General features: G+C 41.5%; 1 protein-coding gene across 1 annotated transcript in view; it reads left to right on the forward strand.

Annotated features, from left to right (window-relative positions):
* LOC142463856 (uncharacterized) overlaps positions 1 to 25,501 on the forward strand; it is a 55,066-nt gene that overhangs the window by 20,383 nt on the left and 9,182 nt on the right. The window contains exons 24-46 of the mRNA XM_075566669.1: positions 266 to 422; positions 714 to 842; positions 1,594 to 1,744; positions 2,242 to 2,285; positions 2,581 to 2,793; positions 3,361 to 4,367; positions 4,437 to 4,783; positions 5,432 to 7,223; positions 7,902 to 11,689; positions 12,191 to 15,360; positions 15,781 to 16,085; positions 16,658 to 16,832; positions 17,236 to 17,483; positions 18,671 to 18,854; positions 19,486 to 19,828; positions 20,438 to 20,616; positions 20,912 to 20,981; positions 21,071 to 21,183; positions 22,396 to 22,427; positions 23,299 to 23,476; positions 24,248 to 24,352; positions 25,102 to 25,142; positions 25,350 to 25,472. Coding sequence (XP_075422784.1) covers positions 266 to 422; positions 714 to 842; positions 1,594 to 1,744; positions 2,242 to 2,285; positions 2,581 to 2,793; positions 3,361 to 4,367; positions 4,437 to 4,783; positions 5,432 to 7,223; positions 7,902 to 11,689; positions 12,191 to 15,360; positions 15,781 to 16,085; positions 16,658 to 16,832; positions 17,236 to 17,483; positions 18,671 to 18,854; positions 19,486 to 19,828; positions 20,438 to 20,616; positions 20,912 to 20,981; positions 21,071 to 21,183; positions 22,396 to 22,427; positions 23,299 to 23,476; positions 24,248 to 24,352; positions 25,102 to 25,142; positions 25,350 to 25,472 — 12,894 coding nt within the window. The remainder of the gene's footprint in view (positions 1 to 265; positions 423 to 713; positions 843 to 1,593; positions 1,745 to 2,241; positions 2,286 to 2,580; positions 2,794 to 3,360; positions 4,368 to 4,436; positions 4,784 to 5,431; positions 7,224 to 7,901; positions 11,690 to 12,190; positions 15,361 to 15,780; positions 16,086 to 16,657; positions 16,833 to 17,235; positions 17,484 to 18,670; positions 18,855 to 19,485; positions 19,829 to 20,437; positions 20,617 to 20,911; positions 20,982 to 21,070; positions 21,184 to 22,395; positions 22,428 to 23,298; positions 23,477 to 24,247; positions 24,353 to 25,101; positions 25,143 to 25,349; positions 25,473 to 25,501) is intronic.

A 25,501-nucleotide genomic window follows, 5' to 3' on the forward strand; every position in this document is an offset into this window, starting at 1 on the left:
GTGAGTGTAACTCACGCCAAATGAGCGAGACATGCCTAATGTTGAACATGACTCATTGAACCCATATTAAGTGAGAACATCCTTGGCGTGTCCTGTATCTGCACATTTCCTTGGAGTGCTCGTCTTTTACACATCACCCCTTTTCCCATACACATTTTGGGGCGTCCTCTACCCAACACATTTGAAAATACTCACCCTTTGACACACTTTCCACCCCCTGACTATGACCTGCAAGAAGAGGCCCCTAACATTTTATGACTTCCAGGTCGATCCCACACCTTACCACGAAGCATGTGTCAGTGACACCTGTGCGTGTGACAGTGGAGGAGACTGTGAGTGTTATTGCACAGCCGTCGCAGCATATGCTACAGCCTGTAACAAAGCCGGAATCTGCGTAGCATGGAGGAGTCCGGAGATTTGCCGTAAGTTCCGTCCCCAAAAGACTAGAGATGCCAAAACAAGTACTGGACTGCAGTTAGAAAAAGGAATGCAGGGTCGTGTCTCTTCTGTAGGAGATTTAGAACATAAAGGACAGACGACTGCATAGCTTCACTCAGTGATGTTTTACTTGTGACTCGGTCTTGACTCTGTTTTTTGTGGTCCTAAAAGCTCACATACACTGTACATAACACAAACCCTCTGATATTTAGTTGCCCATCAGAATTCCCCCCTTGACTGGAAGAACCTTCTAATGCTTACTTTGCTGTCGACAGCTCTGTTCTGTGATTACTACAACCCAGAAGGAGAGTGTGAGTGGCACTACAAGCCCTGTGGAGCTCCCTGCATGAAGACCTGCAGGAATCCCAGTGGGAAATGCATGAACCAGCTGCCAGGACTAGAAGGTAAAACGGAAATGGAATGGTGGTGGGAGTTCTTACCCCCGAGCGGGAATTTGTTCCAGTGTGAGAAAAAGTTGTTTCAGATCAACTCACTCTTCAGTCTCTCTCTCCCTCTCTCCCTCTCCTCTTAATCTCTGACTTCACTATCTTTGTTGAAGGGTTCTGATAGCTTTATAGGTCCTAGAAAGAGTAAGATACTTCATGGACTGTGTCACATTATAATAGACCAACATATTAATCATACAAAGTTTTTTGTGCATAAACTTACGCTCAAGACAACTGTGTACACACTGATATGTTGGTCTATTAAAAGGTTTCACTGCTCACAAAGTATTGCACTCTCTTTGCTTTTCTCACTCTCTCTACCTCCTTCTTTTTCTCCCCCCCTACCCTTTCCCTTACCACTTCCCTTCTCTCTCTTGCCCCTTCTTTCTCTCCCCTGACGTTCTCTCTCTCACCTCTATTTATCTGTGCCCCTTTTTCACTCTTTCTTTATTATATCTAGAGAGAGGTCATCATCTTTCTCCAGAAAGTGGACACCTTTCATGGTGAAAGATAACCCAGCCTCATTTCCCTTTCACCCTTCGCTCCCTCCGGGGTTGTCTCAATCTCTTTGCCCAATATTTCCCCTCTTTCTTGAAATGGTAATTTCAGTGGGTAAAAGGCATCTACGGACCTAGCAGTGACTCAACCTTAGCCTTACTGTTGGAAAGTTCAAGTTGTGGTTAAAATAAAGGTTCTCCATCGTTTCCAGGCTGTTACCCAAAGTGCCCCAAAGACCGTCCCTTCTTCGATGAGGATATCATGCAGTGTGTGGCTCAGGCACAATGTGGCTGTTACGACGATGATGGCAAACGCTATAATCTTGGGGAAATGGTGCCATCTTACAGAAACTGTGAATCATGGTGAGTTCCCTTAGGCTGCGGCCAGGTTGGCGGCGTGTGCAGCTGAGATTCCCCGTCTTCACTGAGCTGCAGGTGGAAAGACGGGGTGGCCGTGACAGAGGGGGGGTGGTCGGGGGATGTGGCCATGACATCACCTGGCAGGTTCGCCCTCATTGGCTGAACCACCGGGGGCGTGGCCAGCGCTCCGTCGCCAGTTCTGAAGACCGTTTTCCTGTCTTCAGAAAAATCTGGCCGCGCAGCGGCCAGGGTAGGTAGTGTGCCCGGCTCCATTGAGGGGCACTTCTTGTCCCTACAGCGCACACCGCAGCAAGCAGCAGTGACCTAGCCTTAGAACTACCTTCGGAACTCAGTGTGGTTGCTCCCCGTAATCAGAAATAGCGATGACATTGACATACTGTAGTTTCACTTTACTTAATGTGGTGGTGCTTTCTAGGGAGGGGGACACTTTACCCTCTAAACGTAGCCATTTCTATTCGCACGTATTCGCTCTTTTTCAGTATCTGCACCAAGAAGGGACGTCGCTGTCAGATGGACCTCCGTGGTGAGTCCAGATCTCTGTTTAAATAAGTCAATCTAATCTTGTAAACCCTTCTTTCTATGTTCTCTGAATTTTCTGAAGTGGTTGCAAACAGGGGAAGAGGTTGGCATAGTAGGGGAGATCTCAACCCAATTCAGTGGGGGTTATAAACACATATACACAAAGTAATTGCTTAGGACACTTCCATTGAAAGTAAGGATTTGTGTTATTACTTTAGGAAATTAGATGTATATAGGTCAGGAAACTCAAAAGTCTGCATTGTTCCTGGTCCCAACTATAATTCTTCTTAACTTCATAGCCTGCTATTGTTACTATGGGAATATGAAATACAACTACGGGGATGTCATCTACAATACCACTGATGGCATTGGAGGGTGCATAACGGCCATGTGTTCATCAAATGGGACCATCAACAGAAGCGTCTACCCATGCGTCCAAACCACTGAGGCACCTGCCACAACCTTCAATTTTGATACAACCACCCCACCTCTTGAGAACCTCTCCACCACAGGTAGGTAGAGGGATACATCACATTCTAACCTTAGATTTTTTTAATTCTATATGGGCCACTCTCCTCTCTATAAAGTCAGGGTCCCTCCATTAACTCTCTCTACTATATGTTCTCAATGCTTCTATTTCCTGAAGTTTCTTTAAGAATGCCTATGGTCTGATCTCCACTTTTCTCCACACACACAATCCATGTAGGTGGCAATGATCTTAAGTTTGACATTATTCAGACAAGTGAATAGAGGGTTTGTTTTTCCATTTGCCAATTAATATGCCTAATTGGATTGATTCCATCTAACGCATCCTAAAATCCACATGCTCAAACTTAATGGAATCCACTGTGCGGCTGGACCATACTACGTCCCACAGTGAGAAGCCACCTTATGTTTTGTTTGAACATGATCCCTCATTCCCTCTAGATTGTTAGCGCTCATGACCAGGGCCCTCGTTAGGTTTTGTATCTGTTTGTGTAAGTTACATCTCTCTGTACCCCATATACTATACTTGTACTGCACTGCAGAATATGTTGGCGCTTTACAAATAAATAATAATAAAAATAATTCCCTTGCAGCCCCTGTGTCACTGACCTCCGTGTCCTGCCTAGAGGAAGTCTGCAAGTGGTCAGTGTGGTACGATGTCGGCTGCCCCAAGTATGGTGAAAATGAAGGGGACTTTGAAACTTTTGACAATATCAGGGAAAATGGTCACTCCGTATGTATGGCCCCATCACAAGTACAATGTCGAGCCCAGAAGTTCCCCAACATCTCTGTCAAGGACCTTGGTCAGATCATCCAGTGCAACAAGTCAATGGGCCTTGTGTGTTACAACCGGGACCAATTCTCAGAGCTCTGCTTCAATTATGAGATCCGTATTCTATGCTGTAGCTATGTTCCCTGTGGACAGTCTACTAATCCCCCCACTTCTGCCACTAGCACCTCACAACCCATGCCATCAAACACCACAATAATCTCAACTGTGTCATCCCGGTCTACTTCCCAGGCAGCCTCCATCCACTCTACAAAGCCCATATATACCTCAATCAAAACAACAGCTAAATCAACTCCTGGGAAGTCAAGCACAGCACATGTGCAAACATCTCCCGTCTCATCTACCCACAAGTCTCAGGCCACTGTCCGCACCACCCATTGCAAAACACAGAGATGCACTTGGACCTCTTGGTATGATGTACATTTCCCCAGCATTGTCAACTCTGATGGAGACTTTGAGACACTAGAGAACATCAAGGTTGGTGGTAACTATATGTGCAACAGGCCAGAAGACATTGAGTGCAGAGCTGAGCGTTTTCCAGATAAAAGCATTGAAGAGATTGGGCAGGTGGTGACCTGCAATGTCACATATGGTCTCATCTGTAAGAACAAAGATCAACAGTGGAATTTCCCTCTTTGCTACAACTATCAAGTGAGAGTTCTGTGTTGCTCTATGGAGGACTGTGAGTCATCTACTACTCATGCTCTTATCGAAACTACAAGGCACACAACCAGTATCCCTAAAGAAACTTCTCTGTTGACAAGACCTACTCTCTATACCACTGAAAGAATGAGAACCACATCTGGAGCAGTGACAGGTAGATACAGCAGCACAGAAACAACCCGCACAGAAGGCGATAACACTAGCGGAGTAACTAAGTCAACATCTCCTAGATCAACTACAAGTTTTCACAAGTCAACCACAGAGTCTTCACCTGAAGAAACCACATCTCATAAGCTAATTTCTCTAAAAACGACTAAAGTGCCTACTGAATCTAGTGAAGTTACATCTATCAAAGCGACTACGCCTGTTAAGATGAGTACCACTAAGTCAACATCTCCTAGACCAACTACAAGTTTTCATAAGTCAACAACAGAGTCTTCACAAAAAGAAACCACATCTCATAAATCAATTTCTCTGAAAACGACTAACGTGCCTTCTGAATCTAGTGAAGTTACATCTATCAAGGCAACTACACCTGGTAAGATGAGTACCACTAACTCAGAGTTGACTAAATCTCACAGCACACCTGGAGTCACTTCAGCTAAGCCAGACTGTGAGCATGAATGCCAATGGTCACAGTGGTTTGATGTAAGCTTCCCTAATGAGGACTCAAATGGAGACTTTGAAACATATCAAGACATCAGAAATTCAGGATTTAAAATCTGCGAGAAACCATCTGACATCCAGTGCAGATCGGCTGACCTTCCAGACATCCCACTAGATGAATTGCAGCAGAATGTACAGTGCAGCGTCAGCAATGGTCTCATCTGCAGAAATGAAGCACAGAATGGGACATTTGCCTATTGCTACAATTATGAAATTCGGGTGCTCTGCTGCTCTGAATGTGCATCCACCACAGCCTTACCTACATCAGCTGTGTACCCAACTAGCACTATATCTGTGACTACTGAATCTGGTGAAGTAACATCTACCAAGGACACTACTACTGGTAAAATGAGTACCACTAAATCAACATCTCCTAAATCAACTACAAGTTTTCACAAATCAACAACAGAGTCTTCACATGAAACCACATCTCATAAACCAAATTCTCTGAAAACTACTAGCGTGCCTACTGAATCTAGTGAAGTTACATCTACCAAGACAACTACACCTGGTATGATGAGTACCACTAAGTCAACATCTCCTAGGCCAACTACAAGTTTTCATAAGTCAACAACAGAGTCTTCACATGAAGAAACCACATCTCATAAAGCAATTTCTCTGAAAACGACTAGCGTGCCTACTGAATCTAGTGAAGTTACATCTACCAAGATAACTACACCTGGTAAGATGAGTTCCACTAAGTCAACATCTCCTAGATCAACTACAAGTTTTCATGAGTCAACAACAGAGTCTTCACATGAAACCACATCTCATAAATCAATTTCTCTAAAAACTACTAACGTGCCTACTGAATCTAGTGAAGTTACATCTGTCAAGGCAACTACACCTGGTAAGATGAGTACCACTAACTCAGAGTTGACTGAATCTCACAGCACACCTGGAATCACTTCAGCTAAGTCAGACTGTGAGCATGAATGCCAATGGTCACAGTGGTTTGATTTAAGCTTCCCTAATGAGGACTCAAATGGAGACCTTGAAACCTATCAAGACATCAGAAATTCAGGATTTAAGATCTGCGAGAAACCATCTGACATCCAGTGCAGATCGACTGACCTTCCAGACATCCCACTCGATGAATTGCAGCAGAATGTACAGTGCAGCATCAGCAATGGTCTCATCTGCAGAAATGAAGAACAGAATGGGCCATTTGCCTATTGCTACAATTATGAAATTCGGGTGCTCTGCTGCTCTGAATGTGCATCCACCACAGCCTTACCTTCATCAGCTGTGTACCCAACTAGCACTATATCTGTGACTACTGAATCTGGTGAAGTGACATCTACCAAGGATACTACTACTGGTAAGATGAGTACCACTAAATCAACATCTCCTAAATCAACTACAAGTTTTCACAAATCAACAACAGAGTCTTCACATGAAACCACATCTCATAAACCAATTTCTCTGAAAACTACTAATGTGCCTACTGAATCTAGTGAAGTTACAAGTACCAAGGCAACTACACCTGGTAAGATGAGTACTACTAAGTCAACATCTCCTAGACCAACTACAAATTTTCATGAGTCAACAACAGAGTCTTCACATGAAACCACATCTCATAAATCAATTTCTCTAAAAACTACTAACGTGCCTACTGAATCTAGTGAAGTTACATCTAACAAGACAACTACACCTGGTAAGATGAGTACAACTAAGTCAACATCTCCTAGACCAACTACAATTTTTCATGAGTCAACAACAAAGTCTTCACATGAAACCACATCTCATAAACCAATTTCTCTGAAAACTACTAGCATGCCTACTGAATCTAGTGAAGTTACATCTACCAAGACAACTACACCTGGTAAGATGAGTACCACTAAGTCAACATCTCCTAGACCAACTACAACTATTCATGTGTCAACAACAGTGTCTTCACATGAAGAAACCACATCGCATAAAGCAATTTCTCTGAAAACGACTAACGTGCCTACTGAATCTAGTGAAGTTACAAGTACCAAGGGAACTACACCTGGTAAGATGAGTACCACTAAGTCAACATCTCCTAGACCAACTACAAGTTTTTATGAGTCAACAACAGAGTCTTCACATGAAACCACATCTCATAAACCAATTTCTCTGAAAACTACTAGCGTGCCTACTGAATCTAGTGAAGTTACATCTGTCAAGGCAACTACACCTGGTAAGATGAGTACAACTAAGTCAACATCTCCTAGACCAACTTCAAATTTTCATGAGTCAACAACAAAGTCTTCACATGAAACCACATCTCATAAACCAATTTCTCTGAAAACTACTAATGTGCCTACTGAATCTAGTGAAGTTACAAGTACCAAGGCAACTACACCTGGTAAGGTGAGTACTATTAAGTCAACATCTCCTAGACCAACCACAAATTTTCATGAGTCAACAACAGAGTCTTCACATGAAACCACATCTCATAAACCAATTTCTCTGAAAACTACTAACGTGCATACTGAATCTAGTGAAGTTACAGCTACCAAGACAACTACACCTGGTAAGATGAGTTCCACTAAGTCAACATCTCCTAGACCAACTACAAGTTTTCATGAGTCAACAACAGAGTCTTCACATGAAACCACATCTCATAAACCAATTTCTCTGAAAACTACTAGCATGCCTACTGAATCTAGTGAAGTTACATCTACCAAGACAACTACACCTGGTAAGATGAGTACCACTAAGTCAACATCTCCTAGACCAACTACAACTTTTCATGTGTCAACAACAGTGTCTTCACATGAAGAAACCACATCGCATAAAGCAATTTCTCTGAAAACGACTAACGTGCCTACTGAATCTAGTGAAGTTACAGCTACCAAGACAACTACACCTGGTAAGATGAGTACCACTAAGTCAACATCTCCTAGACCAACTACAACTTTTCATATGTCAACAACAGAGTCTTCAAATGAAGAAACCACATCTCATAAATCAATTTTTCTGAAAACAACTAGCGTGCCTACTGAATCTAGTGAAGTTACATCTGTCAAGGCAACTACACCTGGTAAGATGAGTACAACTAAGTCAACATCTCCTAGACCAACTACAAATTTTCATGAGTCAACAACAGAGTCTTCACATGAAACCACATCTCATAAACCAATTTCTCTGAAAACTACTAACGTGCCTACTGAATCTACTGAAGTTACATATAACAAGACAACTACACCTGGTAAGATGAGTACAACTAAGTCAACATCTCCTAGACCAACTACAATTTTTCATGAGTCAACAACAGAGTCTTCACATGAAACCACATCTCATAAACCAATTAATCTGAAAACTACTAATGTGCCTACTGAATCTAGTGAAGTTACAAGTACCAAGGCAACTACACCTGGTAAGATGAGTACCACTAAGTCAACATCTCCTAGACCAACTACAAATTTTCATGAGTCAACAACAGAGTCTTCACATGAAACCACATCTCATAAACCAATTTCTCTGAAAACTACTAGCGTGCATACTGAATCTAGTGAAGTTACAGCTACCAAGACAACTACACCTGGTAAGATGAGTACCACTAAGTCAACATCTCCTAGACCAACTACAACTTTTCATATGTCAACAACAGTGTCTTCACATGAAGAAACCACATCGCATAAAGCAATTTCTCTGAAAACGACTGACGTGCCTACTGAATCTAGTGAAGTTACAAGTACTAAGGCAACTACAGCTGGTAAGATGAGTACCACTAAGTCAACATCTCCTAGACACACTACAAATTTTCATGAGTCAACAACAGAGTCTTCACATGAAACCACATCTCATAAACCAATTTCTCTGAAAACTACTAACGTGCCTACTGAATCTACTGAAGTTACATCTAACAAGACAACTACACCTAGTAAGATGAGTACAACTAAGTCAACATCTCCTAGACCAACTACAATTTTTCATGATTCAACAACACAGTCTTCACATGAAACCACATCTCATAAACCAATTAATCTGAAAACTACTAATGTGCCTACTGAATCTAGTGAAGTTACAAGTACCAAGGCAACTACACCTGGTAAGATGAGTACCACTAAGTCAACATCTCCTAGACCAACTACAAGTTTTCATGAGTCAACAACAGAGTCTTCACATGAAACCACATCTCATAAACCAATTTCTCTGAAAACTACTAGCGTGCATACTGAATCTAGTGAAGTTACAGCTACCAAGACAACTACACCTGCTAAGATGAGTACCACTAAGTCAACATCTCCTAGACCAACTACAACTTTTCATATGTCAACAACAGTGTCTTCACATGAAGAAACCACATCGCATAAAGCAATTTCTCTGAAAACGACTAACGTGCCTACTGAATCTAGTGAAGTTACAAGTACTAAGGCAACTACACCTGGTAAGATCAGTACCACTAAGTCAACATCTCCTAGACCAACTACAAATTTTCATGAGTCAACAAAAGAGTCTTCACATGAAACCACATCTCATAAACCAATTTCTCTTAAAACAACTAATGTGCCTACTGAATCTAGTGAAGTTACAGCTACCAAGACAACTACACCTGGTAAGATGAGTACCACTAAGTCAACATCTCCTAGACCAACTACAAATTTTCATGAGTCAACAACAGAGTCTTCACATGAAACCACATCTCATAAACCAATTTCTCTTAAAACCACTAGCGTGCATACTGAATCTAGTGAAGTTACAGCTACCAAGACAACTACACCTGGTAAGATGAGTACCACTAAGTCAACATCTCCTAGACCAACTACAAATTTTCATGAGTCAACAACAGAGTCTTCACATGAAACCACATCTCATAAACCAATTTCTCTGAAAACTACTAGCGTGCATACTGAATCTAGTGAAGTTACAGCTACCAAGACAACTACACCTGCTAAGATGAGTACCACTAAGTCAACATCTCCTAGACCAACTACAACTTTTCATATGTCAACAACAGTGTCTTCACATGAAGAAACCACATCGCATAAAGCAATTTCTCTGAAAACGACTAACGTGCCTACTGAATCTAGTGAAGTTACAAGTACTAAGGCAACTACACCTGGTAAGATGAGTACCACTAAGTCAACATCTCCTAGACCAACTACAAATTTTCATGAGTCAACAACAGAGTCTTCACATGAAACCACATCTCATAAACCAATTTCTCTTAAAACAACTAATGTGCCTACTGAATCTAGTGAATTTACAGCTACCAAGACAACTACACCTGGTAAGATGAGTACCACTAAGTCAACATCTCCTAGACCAACTACAAATTTTCATGAGTCAACAACAGAGTCTTCACATGAAACCACATCTCATAAACCAATTTCTCTTAAAACTACTAACGTGCCTACTGAATCTAGTGAAGTTACAGCTACCAAGACAACTACACCTGGTAAGATGAGTACCACTAAGTCAACATCTCCTAGACCAACTACAACTTTTCATATGTCAACAACAGAGTCTTCAAATGAAGAAACCACATCTCATAAATCAATTTCTCTGAAAACGACTAGCGTGCCTACTGAATCTAGTGAAGTTACATCTACCAAGATAACTACACCTGGTAAGATGAGTTCCACTAAGTCAACATCTCCCAGACCAACTACAAGTTTTCATGAGTCAACAACAGAGTCTTCACATGAAACCACATCTCCTAAACCAATTTCTCTGAAAACTACTAGCATGCCTACTGATTCTAGTGAAGTTACATCTACCAAGACAACTATACCTGGTAAGATGAGTACCACTAAGTCAACATCTCCTAGACCAACTACAACTTTTCATATGTCAACAACAGTGTCTTCACATGAAGAAACCACATCGCATAAACTAATTTCTCTGAAAACTACTAGCGTGCATACTGAATCTAGTGAAGTTACATCTACCAAGACAACTACACCTGGTAAGATGAGTACAACTAAGTCAACATCTCCTAGACCAACTACAAATTTTCATGAGTCAACAACAGAGTCTTCACATGAAACCACATCTCATAAACCAATTTCTCTTAAAACCACTAGCGTGCATACTGAATCTAGTGAAGTTACAGCTACCAAGACAACTACACCTGGTAAGATGAGTACCACTAAGTCAACATCTCCTAGACCAACTACAAATTTTCATGAGTCAACAACAGATTCTTCACATGAAACCACATCTCATAAACCAATTTCTCTTAAAACTACTAGCGTGCATACTGAATCTAGTGAAGTTACAGCTACCAAGACAACTACACCTGGTAAGATGAGTACCACTAAGTCAACATCTCCTAGACCAACTACAACTTTTCATATGGCAACAACAGAGTCTTCAAATGAAGAAACCACATCTCATAAATCAATTTCTCTGAAAACGACTAGCGTGCCTACTGAATCTAGTGAAGTTACATCTACCAAGATAACTACACCTGGGAAGATGAGTTCCACTAAGTCAACATCTCCTAGACCAACTACAAGTTTTCATGAGTCAACAACAGAGTCTTCACATGAAACCACATCTCATAAACCAATTTCTCTGAAAACGACTAACGTGCCTACTGAATCTAGTGAAGTTACAGCTACCAAGGCAACTACACCTGGTAAGATGAGCACCACTAAGTCAACATCTCCTAGACCAACTTCAAATTTTCATGAGTCAACAACAGAGTCTTCACATGAAACCACATCTCATAAACCAATTTCTCTGAAAACTACTAGCGTGCATACTGAATCTAGTGAAGTTACAGCTACCAAGACAACTACACCTGGTAAGATGAGTACCACTAAGTCAACATCTCCTAGACCAACTACAAATTTTCATGAGTCAACAACAGAGTCTTCACATGAAACCACATCTCATAAACCAATTTCTCTTAAAACTACTAGCGTGCATACTGAATCTAGTGAAGTTACAGCTACCAAGACAACTACACCTGGTAAGATGAGTACCACTAAGTCAACATCTCCTAGACCAACTACAACTTTTCATATGTCAACAACAGTGTCTTCACATGAAGAAACCACATCGCATAAAGCAATTTCTCTGAAAACGACTAACGTGCCTACTGAATCTAATGAAGTTACAAGTACCAAGGCAACTACACGTGGTAAGATGAGTACCACTAAGTCAACATCTCCTAGACCAACTTCAAATTTTCATGAGTCAACAACAGAGTCTTCACATGAAACCACATCTCATAAACTAATTTCTCTGAAAACTACCAGCGTGCATACTGAATCTAGTGAAGTTACATCTACCAAGACAACTACACCTGGTAAGATGAGTACAACTAAGTCAACATCTCCTAGACCAACTTCAAATTTTCATGAGTCAACAACAGAGTCTTCACATGAAACCACATCTCATAAACTAATTTCTCTGAAAACTACTAGCGTGCATACTGAATCTAGTGAAGTTACAGCTACCAAGACAACTACACCTGGTAAGATGAGTACCACTAAGTCAACATCTCCTAGACCAACTACAAATTTTCATGAGTCAACAACAGAGTCTTCACATGAAACCACATCTCATAAAACAATTTCTCTGAAAACGACTAACGTGCCTACTGAATCTAGTGAAGTTACAGCTACCAAGACAACTACACCTGGTAAGATGAGTACCACTAAGTCAACATCTCCTAGACCAACTACAAGTTTTTATGAGTCAACAACAGAGTCTTCACATGAAACCACATCTCATAAACCAATTTCTCTGAAAACTACTAGCGTGCAAACTGAATCTAGTGAAGTTACAGCTACCAAGACAACTACACCTGGTAAGATGAGTACCACTAAGTCAACATCTCCTAGACCAACTACAACTTTTCATATGTCAACAACAGAGTCTTCAAATGAAGAAACCACATCTCATAAATCAATTTCTCTTAAAACGACTAGCGTGCCTACTGAATCTAGTGAAGTTACATCTACCAAGATAACTACACCTGGTAAGATGAGTTCCACTAAGTCAACATCTCCCAGACCAACTACAAGTTTTCATGAGTCAACAACAGAGTCTTCACATGAAACCACATCTCATAAACCAATTTCTCTGAAAACTACTAGCATGCCTACTGAATCTAGTGAAGTTACATCTACCAAGACAACTACACCTGGTAAGATGAGTACCACTAAGTCAACATCTCCTAGACCAACTACAACTTTTCATATGTCAACAACAGTGTCTTCACATGAAGAAACCACATCGCATAAAGCAATTTCTCTGAAAACGACTAACGTGCCTACTGAATCTAGTGAAGTGACAAGTACCAAGGCAACTACACCTGGTAAGATGAGTACCACTAAGTCAACATCTCCTAGGCCAACTACAAATTTTCATGAGTCAACAACACAGTCTTCACATGAAACCACATCTCATAAACCAATTTCTCTGAAAACGGCTAACATGCCTACTGAATCTAGTGAAGTTACAGCTACCAAGACAACTACACCTGGTAAGATGAGTACCACTAAGTCAACATCTCCTAGACCAACTACAACTTTTCATATGTCAACAACAGAGTCTTCAAATGAAGAAACCACATCTCATAAATCAATTTCTCTGAAAACGACTAGCGTGCCTACTGAATCTACTGAAGTTACATCTACCAAGATAACTACACCTGGTAAGATGAGTACAACTAAGTCAACATCTCCTAGACCAACTACAAGTTTTTATGAGTCAACAACAGAGTCTTCACATGAAACCACATCTCATAAACCAATTTCTCTGAAAACTACTAGCGTGCCTACTGAATCTAGTGAAGTTACATCTACCAAGACAACTACACCTGGTAAGATGAGTACAACTAAGTCAACATCTCCTAGACCAACTTCAAATTTTCATATGCCAACAACAGAGTCTTCACATGAAAAAACCACATCTCATAAATCAATTTCTCTGAAAACTACTAATGTGCCTACTGAATCTAGTGAAGTTACATCTACCAAGGCAACTACACCTGGTAAGATGAGTACCACTAAGTCAACATCTCCTAGACCAACTACAAGTTTTCATGAGTCAACAACAGAGTCTTCACATGAAACCACATCTCATAAACCAATTTCTCTGAAAACTACAAGCATGCCTACTGAATCTAGTGAAGTTACATCTACCAAGGCAACTACACCTGGTAAGATGAGTACAACTAAGTCAACATCTCCTAGACCAACTTCAAATTTTCATGAGTCAACAACAGAGTCTTCACATGAAACCACATCTCATAAACCAATTTCTCTGAAAACTACTAATGTGCCTACTGAATCTAGTGAAGTTACATCTACCAAGGCAACTACACCTGGTAAGATGAGTACCACTAAGTCAACATCTCCTAGACCAACTACAAGATTTTATGAGTCAACAACAGAGTCTTCACATGAAACCACATCTCATAAACCAATTTCTCTGAAAACTACTAACGTGCCAACTGTATTTAGTGAAATTACATCTACCAAGGCAACTACGCCGGGTAAGATGAGTACCACTAAGGCAACATCTCTTACTGAATCTAGTGAAGTAACAACTACTAAAGTATCAACTGAATCTCAGAAAGTGACAAGTAGCAAATGGGCTACTCTTAGTGAGATGAGTTCAACTACGCCAACCTCTTCTAGGGGAACTACAGCTTCCCATAAGTCAACAACTGAGTCAGATGAAGAATTACATTTCTATACACCAATGTCATTGAAAACAACTAAAGTTCCCACAGCAGCAATTGAAAGGACAACTACCAAAGCAACAACACCTAGTAATATGAGTACCCCTAAGGAAACATCTTCCATATTTACTACTGGCTTATATATGTCAACAACTGAGTCTCCAAATGAGGAAATCACATCTCGTAGACCCATTTCCATAAAAACGACTAAAGTTTCTAGTCCATCTGGTGAAGTAACATCTACCAAGGCAATTACACCTAGTAAGATGAGTACCACTAAGGCAACATCTCCTATATTAACTACAGGTTTCCATAAATCCACAACTAAGTCTTCACATGAAGAAACCACATCGCATAAACCCAGTTCTATGAAAACTACTAAAGTGTCTACTGCATCTGGTGAAGTGACAGCTACTCCTAGTAACATGAGTACAACTAAGTCAACCTCTGCAAGACTTACTACAGGTTATCAGAAGTCAACCACTAAGTCTTCAGCTGAAGAATCTAGTTCCTACCAATCACCAAAAAGTACTAGAGTGTCTACATTATTGAATGAGGTGACTACTACTACTAAGGAATATACATTTGACAAAACAGCTACTACTAGGACATCTTCTACTAACCATGACTTCTCTACAACAAAGCTCTCAGACATTACTAAATCAACTTCAAAATCCCCAGACATAGTGTCCTCATCATACAGATCCACAACAGGTGCTGTCTTTGAGTCTACTACATTTAGGACCACTAGAGAACAGGAAAGTTTAACTTCCAAAGCAGCTCAACCAACAACAGCAGAACAAACATTTTTCACCACCATGTGTATGTGCAATGTCAACGGAGCCTTTGTTCCCCCTGGTAAGTGTTATGTGTTACATTCATAGAGGTCTATTCAGAGAATTGTAATCGCCATTGACCATTTTTATTGATGATTCATTTAATTATGATTAAGTGTTATCACATTTTTGGTGATAAGCTGCATAGTGTGTTTTTGCAAAGGGAGATCCAGAGAGCCAAAGCATGAAGTGACACTAATTATGACATCTCTCACCAGTATGTAGTAAAACACCCATTACTACTCACCAATGTCCCTTAACAAAATGCCATCAATTGAGGTAAAGATTTTGTTGTTAGTTAGTTATTACTTAGAGTTGCAAGGAGGAGGAGTCAGGCACCACACTAAGTCAACATAGTAGATCTGTTCATTATTGTGTACTGGTCCTGATCTTCATGAATAAATTCCACAGTTTTGATTATATCTGTCCTTCCATCTCACAGGCAAAGTGTTGTACAACACGACTGATAATGTAGGCTGGTGCTACTATGCACGGTGCAATGAGAGTTGCCAGGTGGAGAGATACAGTGAAGAATGCCATAGTTCCACAGCACCAACCATCTCAAGCAGCACCATGACAGCAGACACCATCAACGCTAGTACAGTGACTGTCTCTTCCACGAAAACAAGCAGCCCAACAACAACTGGCAGGAGCACAAAGACATCTCAAACACGGACCTCACCTTCAAGTACCAGCTCGACCAGCTCATCTTCTTATGAGTGCAATGCACTAATGCCACCAAGAAGGGTACAAATGCCTCTATACCTTTTTGCATAGCCAGTGTTACAGTAGACCTCCACTCCTACTGATGTGACCTGTGCCACTTATTTAGATATAATCCTATTATCTGAATAGCCTGCATCATATTGCAGAGCTCTATCATTGTTGCTGTCGCTGTGTTGAGGGATAAGAACATAACTAAAACACTCAGACCAAATTCTTTTTTCAAGCCCAGCGTTCTGATTCAACAGTGTCCAGCACCGGATGCATTCCGGGCAAAGTACAGAACAGTGCGGAACAAAGCCCAATGCGGTCACTCTCAGCTTCCAACATTACAACGAGTCTTTAAACTTAAAGGAGGGAGGTTGTATTTTTGCCCATCTTGACTTGTTCATCAGACTTACCCACTATGAATATATCAAGTACTATTGCAAATCCATTAATATTACATGTTATCACAAGAAATAAGGTCTCTAAATACAGGATGGGGTATTTTGAATGTCTCCATGCTGATTTATAATATAATAAAACATGCCTCAGCCCCGAAATGCCTTTCTAAGCTGAAGCTATAACATATTAACTTCCTCTTCTTTCCACAGCTGAATGAGACTTGGATGATGAATAAGTGTACCCAGGCAACCTGCCTTGGCCAGAACAACATAGTCATAGAGGAGATGCCGTGCCCACCTATACAGGATGTGGTCTGTGCCAACCGCTTCCTGCCCAAGAAGATATACGATGCCACTGGTTGCTGCTACCAAAAGGAATGTGAATGTGAGTCAGAGCCGCCATGTTTAAATGGGGCAAACATGTCAGATTCATCTATTTGAGTCGTCTAGCCAATGCATGGTTGGGAAATTGATGTGTTGTTCCAATCCCTGATAAGATGACTAACTTTAAATGAGGCTTGTGTGCCGTTTGTTCTTAAATACATATCCTTACATCTAGCTAACCAATAAGGACCCATTCAGCCACCATTCTTTGCCTGTCTGCCTATTTCCCTATTTACTCTGATGGGACTTCTTCTTTTCCTTTTACTCACTATTTCATTACCATGTATCCACCCCATATTTTTATTCAGCATCTTCCACCTTTCCTGCAGCTGGAAGGTTGCTCGAATGTTGCCCTTCTAGTGAGGATGGACCTTGTGTTGATCTTTGTTTTCTTGTGTACTCAGGTGTCTGTGGTGGATGGGGGAACTCGCATTATATCACCTTTGATGGCACCTACTATGCCTTCAATGGGCCGTGCACATATGTCTTGGTACAGCAGATCACACCACGCTTTGACCACTTCCGAGTATATATAGACAACTTCTTCTGTGACCCGAATGACCCAACCTGCATTATGTCTCTTCGCATCATGTACAAGAACGACACAGTGGTGCTTACTGCCCAGAAGGTTAATGACCGACCAGTGGGCAAGGTAAGGGTGGATAAGTGGACAAATCCAGACAATATAAAAAATGATCCTTCCATGAGTAATCAATGTGAGGCAGAGGCCAATACATCAGGACACCAGGGTGTACCAGTCAGATAGGAACAAGAATGAGAGGGAGGAATGAAGAAATTCAGAGGTTAGAATGATAGAATGTGAGACACAGAGAGAGGGAAAGAAAGAGGCACGGAGAGGCAAAAAGACGGGGTCACGAGGGAAGAGATTGAGAAGGACACTGATACCATGTAGAGAAAGTAAAGAGTTGGGATAAAGGAAATTGAAACAATCTGAGGAAAGAGAGAGGCATTGAAATAGAATAGGGTTGAGAGAAATAACGAAAAAAGATTACAGAGTGAAAAAGATGGAGAATGAATACAAATTAAAAAAAGGAATAGAAACATAGTGAGGTGGAAATAACAACAGAAATGAAAACTACAAAGAAAGCCACAAGGCTATATATATATATATATATATATATATATATATATATATAGCTCAACCCCCTTATAACGCGGTGCTTGGGGTCCAAAGAATGAAATCGCGTTATAAGCGGATCGCGTTAGAAATAATGTACAATTGTATGCATTGTACAATAAAGTATTTAAGATACCAATAATCGTATTGTAAAATATTCATAAATCCGAAAATTGGGAGCCACGCTTGCATCGCGTTACAGTATAAGTGGATTTGCGTTGTAACGGATCGCGTTATAATGGGGTTGAGCTGTATATATATATATATATATATATATATATATATATATATATATATATATAATCAAAAATTAATAGACGATACCGTTCTGTGGCTAAAGTCTATACATTTTTTATTATTATGCTTGGCTAACACGGTACAGATACCTCCACATCTATATATATATATATATATATATATATATATATATATATATATATATGTATATATATATATATATATACACACACATACTGTACATACACACACATACAAGTACTGGTGTTTTTCTATAATTCCTGGGTACATTATCACTTGCAGCCTGGTGGCTTTCTTTGTAGTTTTCATTTCTGTTGTTATTTCCACCTCACTATGTTTCTATTCCTTTTTTAATTTGTATTCATTCTCCATCTTCATCTTTTTGCATATATATATATATATATATGCAAGTTCTGTATATACTAGTTTGTGTATTCCTCCAGGTGTACTTCAATGAGGACAGAGTGTACCCAGCACTCACCAGAAATGGCATAACCATCACTAACGCCGGTATATACTTGGTAATGGAGATACCAGAGCTGGGTGCATATATCTCCTTCACGGTCAAGAGCTTCACAGTCAAACTTCCATACAGCAAGTTCTCTAGCAACACCGAGGGCCACTGTGGTGAGGACCTCAAACCTCTGTTTGTAATATGTTAAATATCTAATCAATGATTCCTTGATGCGTACCCATTACCTAATCAATACATTATGTATGCAGAATCAATGTCTTCTTCATACCTCCTCAGCAGCTAACACATAATATGTATTAAATACCTTCTTGATCAATACCAAAACAATACTATATCTGTATCTTTGCAAATCTAATTAATAGCACATTGATACTTACAATTGCTAACAAATATCTTCCTGATCAAAATTAACAGCCACATAGGATTTTACCAATACTTAATCAATATCTTTCTGACATCAATAGTGAAACAGTACTCTATGAACACCAAACCAATATCTTTCTTATACCTAATCAATTGTCAAATAGTACTTTACCTGGTCAATATTTTCTTAACATTTGATCAATGTATATTTCTTTAGCAATATCTTCCTAATATTAAATCAGCAAAACTATCAGTAGATAGATAATACGCATATTCACTACATGTACCCTATGGGCTTTAGTCTATATCAAGCCACTTTGAACACTATGGGGAATCTTGTCCGAAAGCAGACGCTTTGGCAGATTTGTCTGCACATATATCTCTGTGGATACTGATTTTCTCTCTCTCTCTGTTCTAAAGGGAAATGTTCCAACAATCGTATTGATGATTGCATTCTTCCCAATGGACTCTTGGCTCCATCATGTGCCCAGATGGCAGGAAACTGGGGGGCTCCAGATCAGGACACATCTACCTGCAGTACCATCACCACCAGAGCCCCCACCACCACCCGACCCACATTCCCATCTTCCGCCCTCCCATCCTCATATTTCTCCACACTCCTGTCCAGTCTGCCGTCAACGTTCTCATCAGGTCTTCCAGCCACAGAACTCTCTCTCCCAACCATGTATCCTACAACCATCCAGTCAACTGAGCCAGTAGAGCCCTGCAACCCTTCAGAGCTCTGCAAGATTATATTGAGCAGGTGCTTACCCAATGCGATGACTCAGTGCAAAGATATAGAAGCAGCTGAATACCATATACTATCTATATATAGCATAGAACCTGTTTGACTGAATAATTGAAGGTTGCAGAGATGCAAAATCAGCTGCCTTTAGGGCTAGATGATATAATGGATAGTAGCACAGATACTGAGCTTTGCATCTCTAGGATTGGATAGTTCAGGGTTCCAAAGATGGAAGAGTGTTGACTCTAAGGCTGGATCTCTAGCATTGGATAGTTCAGGCAATGGGTGCAGGGAAGCATAGCCTGTGACCTCTAGGGCAGGACATTGTATGTGAGAAATATAACATACAGAGCCTGTAACTCCAGGGTTGTACAGTACAGGTGGGGATGTGGGAGTAGAAATACAGAGCCAGCACTGCCTCTAGGTCTTGTACAGCTTATGCAAGGATACACAGGCAATCATCCCTGAGCCTGAGTTAATTATGATGTGGGTTTGGGGATATATATAACCTGTTGCCTCTGAGGCTTGATGGGTGTGTGTCAGAACAATATACTTGGCCTCTGGCACAATGTGACATCACTGTTCAGTTCAATATGGCACTGACCTGTCAGCTCTGTTCTCCACCAGCATCTTCAAGGAGTGCCACCACGCTTTGCCACAAGAACCATTCTACCAGGCCTGCGTGAAGGATGGCTGCAGCAACCCCGAGGGTGCCATTCTTTGCTCCAGCCTGCAGAGCTATGCCAGGCTTTGTGCCACAGCGGGCATCTGTGTTGATTGGAGGAACAGCACAAAGGGCATATGCAGTGAGTACCACAAATTACCAACATCCTACAGATATTATCTAATGTTATGGGGTTTCCTCAATCCTATTAGCCATATGGTGTTTATGGAGCTACCATTGTATTAAGCATATAATGTTCCCAGTTGCTGTGTTATGCTATTACTTCCATCCCATAGATAGCATGTTACTATTTGTTGTGTTAAACAGCATGTTAAAAGATGTTATAATATGGTCTTATGTCCTAACTGTGGATAGAAAATCACCACATGCTAGTTGGTTGTCTTACTTAGTTCTATGTTTTTGTTCCCTGTGTACAGCTAAGAAATGCCCCTCAAAAAAGGTGTACAAGGCTTGTGGACCTATGGTAGAACCTACCTGCAATGCCAGGTGTGTAAAGGATCATTGGGTTGCTGTAATATTCATCAAGGAATTGTGCCTCTGTTGTCCCCTAACTTCTCCTCTCCCTGCTGCTCCAGGTACAACCAGGTCTATGTGGACAAAGATGTTACTGACTTTGTGGAAGGATGTTACTGCCCCGAGGGGACCACACTCTTCAACACCATCTCTGAGCAATGTGTCTCTTCCTGCGGTATGTTATCTCTAACTAATGGGGCCAGGGGGGAAGTGAATCACCTCTTTGTACACACTATGGTATACAATGGCTATCAGGGTCTACTCATTACATACAATGCATCCCATTACTGTATGTAGCACTTTCCCTTGTTTACATACTGAACATCACACTACTCAACGTTTAGCACTCTCACCCCATCATACATACACAATACTCTGATACGCAATCTGTATCACCCACATGCTACCACACAAGCTTCTGTCCAATGAGTAGCACTATCACACACACTGCTACCCAATGAGTAGCACTCCCATGGCATCACAGATCCTGCTACCCAATGAGTAGCACTCGCACGCGATCACACATTGTCAACCAACGAGTAGCACTCACACCATATCACCCAATGAGTAGCACTCTCATACGATCACACACCGTAAACCAATGAGTAGCACTCTCATACCATATCACCCAATGAGTAGCACTCTCCCACGATCACACACCGTCAACCAATGAGTAGCACTCTCATACCATATCACCCAATAAGAAGCACTCTCATACCATATCACCCAATGAGAAGCACTCACACACGAAGACACACCATCAACCAATGAGTAGCACTCTCACCATATCACCCAATGAGTAGCACTCTCATACAATCACACACCATCAACCAGTGAGTAGCACTCTCATACCATATCACCCAATGAGTAGCACTCTCACACGATCACACACCGTCAACCAATGAGTAGCACTCTCATACCATATCACCCAATGAGTAGCAACCTCACACCATTTCACCCACTGAGTAGCACTCTCACACGATCACACACCATGTCTTCCAATGAGTAGCACTTTCACACCATTAAATGAGTGACAGCCTCGTACCATAACACCCAATAAGTAGCAGTCTCACACTATTACACACCATGTCATCCAATGAGCAACACTCTCATACCATTTATCACTATACTGTACCACCCAATGAGTAACAGTTTTACATCACATACCATGTAACCTAATAAGTACTTACACCATCACAAACCATGTCATTCAATGACTAGAACCCTCACCCCATCACACACTCTGACACCTAACACATAGCACTCTCACACTAATACCAACCATGTCACACAATGAGTGGCAAGCTAACACAATCAGACACCCTGTCACCCAATGAGTAGTACAACCATACCATGCTTCTAACCATGGCTGTTCTCTCTCCTGTAGGTTGTACTGGCCCTGATGGGATGCCCAGAGAGGTAATGTGAAAGTCACGCACATACACAAATGCACACACACATTTATATACACAGTCACAAATATTGCACACATATGCCTACAAACAATTATATATCTATATATATGTTTATATACTGTATATATAAACAAAAAAGGAGATGAAGAAGCACTTGCTCTAGTGGAAATAATTCACATGAACCCCCGGCAAACACTGATAAGTAATAAGTAACACCAACCAGGGTGACAGAGTGGTACTCCGAGGCAAATACATATAGAAAAAAGAGCCTCTATGTCAGCACTCGGGATGGCTATACAAGTTAAAGAAGCTTTATTAACAGTATACAAAAAATAAAACGAACCGTATATATCCCACCAATCAGCAGACAACTTACAACAATTAAGCGTCACAGAGCCTGATCAGCTGCCCAAGACCATGCTTGGTAATAAGGATCACATACCCATAATCACATACATACCAATACCCATAATCACATACATACCAATACCCATAATCACATACATACCAATACCCATAACCACATACATACCCATACCCATAATCACATACATACCCATAACCACATACATACCCATAACCACATACATACCCATACCCATAACCACATACATACCCATACCCATAACCACATACATACCCATACCCATAACCACATACATACCCATACCCATAACCACATACATGCAACCGTAATAATCACATCTTTAGACTAAGTGGTATGAAACTATTACCGGACGGTCTAAAAAAAATAAAAAAAATAAGACGCCATTCTCAAATATATATTATACAAATTGCATATACACTGTATATTCTAAATATATGTACAGTATATCTAAATACTGACCGCGCTGCTTTGCTGTGCTTTTTCTCAGCCCGGGGAGACGTGGGACAGTAACTGTCAGACTTGTGTCTGTGATAACACTACATTGAGTGTGCAGTGCAGAGCACACTCATGCCCGTCACCCACTGCTGCAGCCTGCACTGAGGAGGGATCTGCGCCAGAGTCTGTGCCTGACCCTGCCAACCCCTGCTGTCAGATCACTGAGTGCCGTGAGTGTCTGAAACTGCACCCACTGACTTCTGGGGGTCAATACTGGGATGGGTGCAGCCGGGTAGGATTGAGGTGTAGTGGCAGTGCTGAGTATCTGGTGGTCAGTGCAGGAATTGCAGAGATACTGGCAGTAACAGGGGGGGGGGATGTGTGTGTGTGTGTGTGTGTGTGTGTGTGTGTGTGTGTGTGTGTGTGTGTGTGTGTGTGTGTGTGTGTGTGTGTGTGTGTGTGTGTGTGTGTGTGTGTGTGTGTGTGTGTGTGTGTGTGTGTGTGATGAGTACTGGAATAGTTGTGACAGCTCTGTTTGGGGTAGTCAATACAGAGACAATTAGATGCAGCCGTGGAAGGTCTCCAGTACCACACTGGTCCCGCACGCGGATGCGGAAGTTGGGTCAGACTTCTGCGTGGGCCCAACTTCTGCTCTTGACTGGCGGAGGACGGAGACCTGGCACCGAACCGTATGGGAGGCAGCAGCTGGGGAGAGCTAGGGCCCGGCAGCAATCAGAAGCCCGGCATCTGGATGCAGAAGTTGGGCCTGACCTCTGGCCAGACCCAACTTCCAGCGCCGACCGGGATACACGCAGCTGCTGGGCCTGAAACATATGTCCCAGCTCTCCCCCCATGTCGGCAGCCCTGATTAACAGTGCTGGAGTGAGGGGGAGTTGTCTATTACATATTTGTGCATTAAGCCAAGTGTAGTAGGGTCACATCTGGGGTCTTGTTTTTTTTAGGGTGCAGAGGGTATCTAACAGTCTCTTGCTCTTTGACAGGTTGTAACAGCAGCCTGTGCATCAACGTTAAGAAGATTTGTGAGCCTGGCTTTGAAGCTGTGGTGTATATGCCTGTAGGAACCTGCTGCCCTGTATACAAATGTGGTAAGTATTTCTCTTACAGAATCCTAATGTGCCACTTTGAACCCACTGATAAGGCACTCAGGAGTTGGGTTACTTCATTAAGATGTGACAGGCTCACTGCTGGGCCAATGAAGCACTGATAAGGCTGGGTTATCCCACTATGATGTTTTGTGGTCACTATTTGAAAAATAAGGCCCTTCAGAGCTTGACTACCTCATTATGCTGCTATGGCATCACCGCTGGGGCAATAAGGCGTTTAGGAGCTGGGCTACCGCATTAAGATGTTATAGGGTTACTACTTGGCCAAAAAGGCACTCAGGAGCTGACTACCTAATTAACGACCAGAGCCACAAAGAGGTGGTAAGCTTTGGCACAACTTTACAACCATTCATGGGAATACATGTGTGCTAAAGCTTAGCACCTTATTGGGATCTGGGCCTAGGAGGTTACAGCGGCACTGCTAGGGCAATAAGGCACTCAGGAGCTGGGTTAATGTCATATGTTGTGTCTCTTTCTCAACAGAAGAAAAAAGTCGATCCAACACACTAGGGATTTGCTGAACAAGAGAATTTATTTTAGCCACTAAAATAAATTCCTCTTGTTCAGCAAATCCGTAGTGCGCTGGAAGTACTTTGTTCTTTAGCTCAGATCTGGATTACCATGGCAGGCACCCAGTGAACCAGCAGCACCAGTAAACTGTATGTATATTCTCTTTATTTGATGTGCAGCATATCACCTTTTGTTAAGCAATTGATATTCTTTCTCTACAGAGCCAAAAGAAGTGTGTGTATATAATGGAACAGAATATCAGGTAAAGCCACTGTAACGCAGTATGTTAGTCTTCTCTGTGTCACTCTGCAACCTCTCTATCATTGTCACTGCTGGAGGGACTAAGGGATATATTTGTATTTACTAAGCAATGATACTCCATAATATACCTTCTGGCCCATTCAAGTGTCTTATGAAGTAGCACCACTTACTCAATAAGGGCCAATGTTTCTCTCTTATTTCCTCCTAGCCTGGAGTCCTGGTTCCTGCCCACCCATGTGAGAGGTGCATCTGTAATTCTACAATGTACGAGACCTCCGGTCTGCACCCCATCTCCTGCACCCCAATCCCATGTGACAAGCACTGTGCAGAGGTGAGGCCCTAAAGTGTCACACTAACAAA

Source organism: Ascaphus truei, chromosome 12, assembly GCF_040206685.1.
Source record: "Ascaphus truei isolate aAscTru1 chromosome 12, aAscTru1.hap1, whole genome shotgun sequence".
In the NCBI taxonomy this organism is placed as follows: Eukaryota; Metazoa; Chordata; class Amphibia; order Anura; family Ascaphidae; genus Ascaphus; species Ascaphus truei.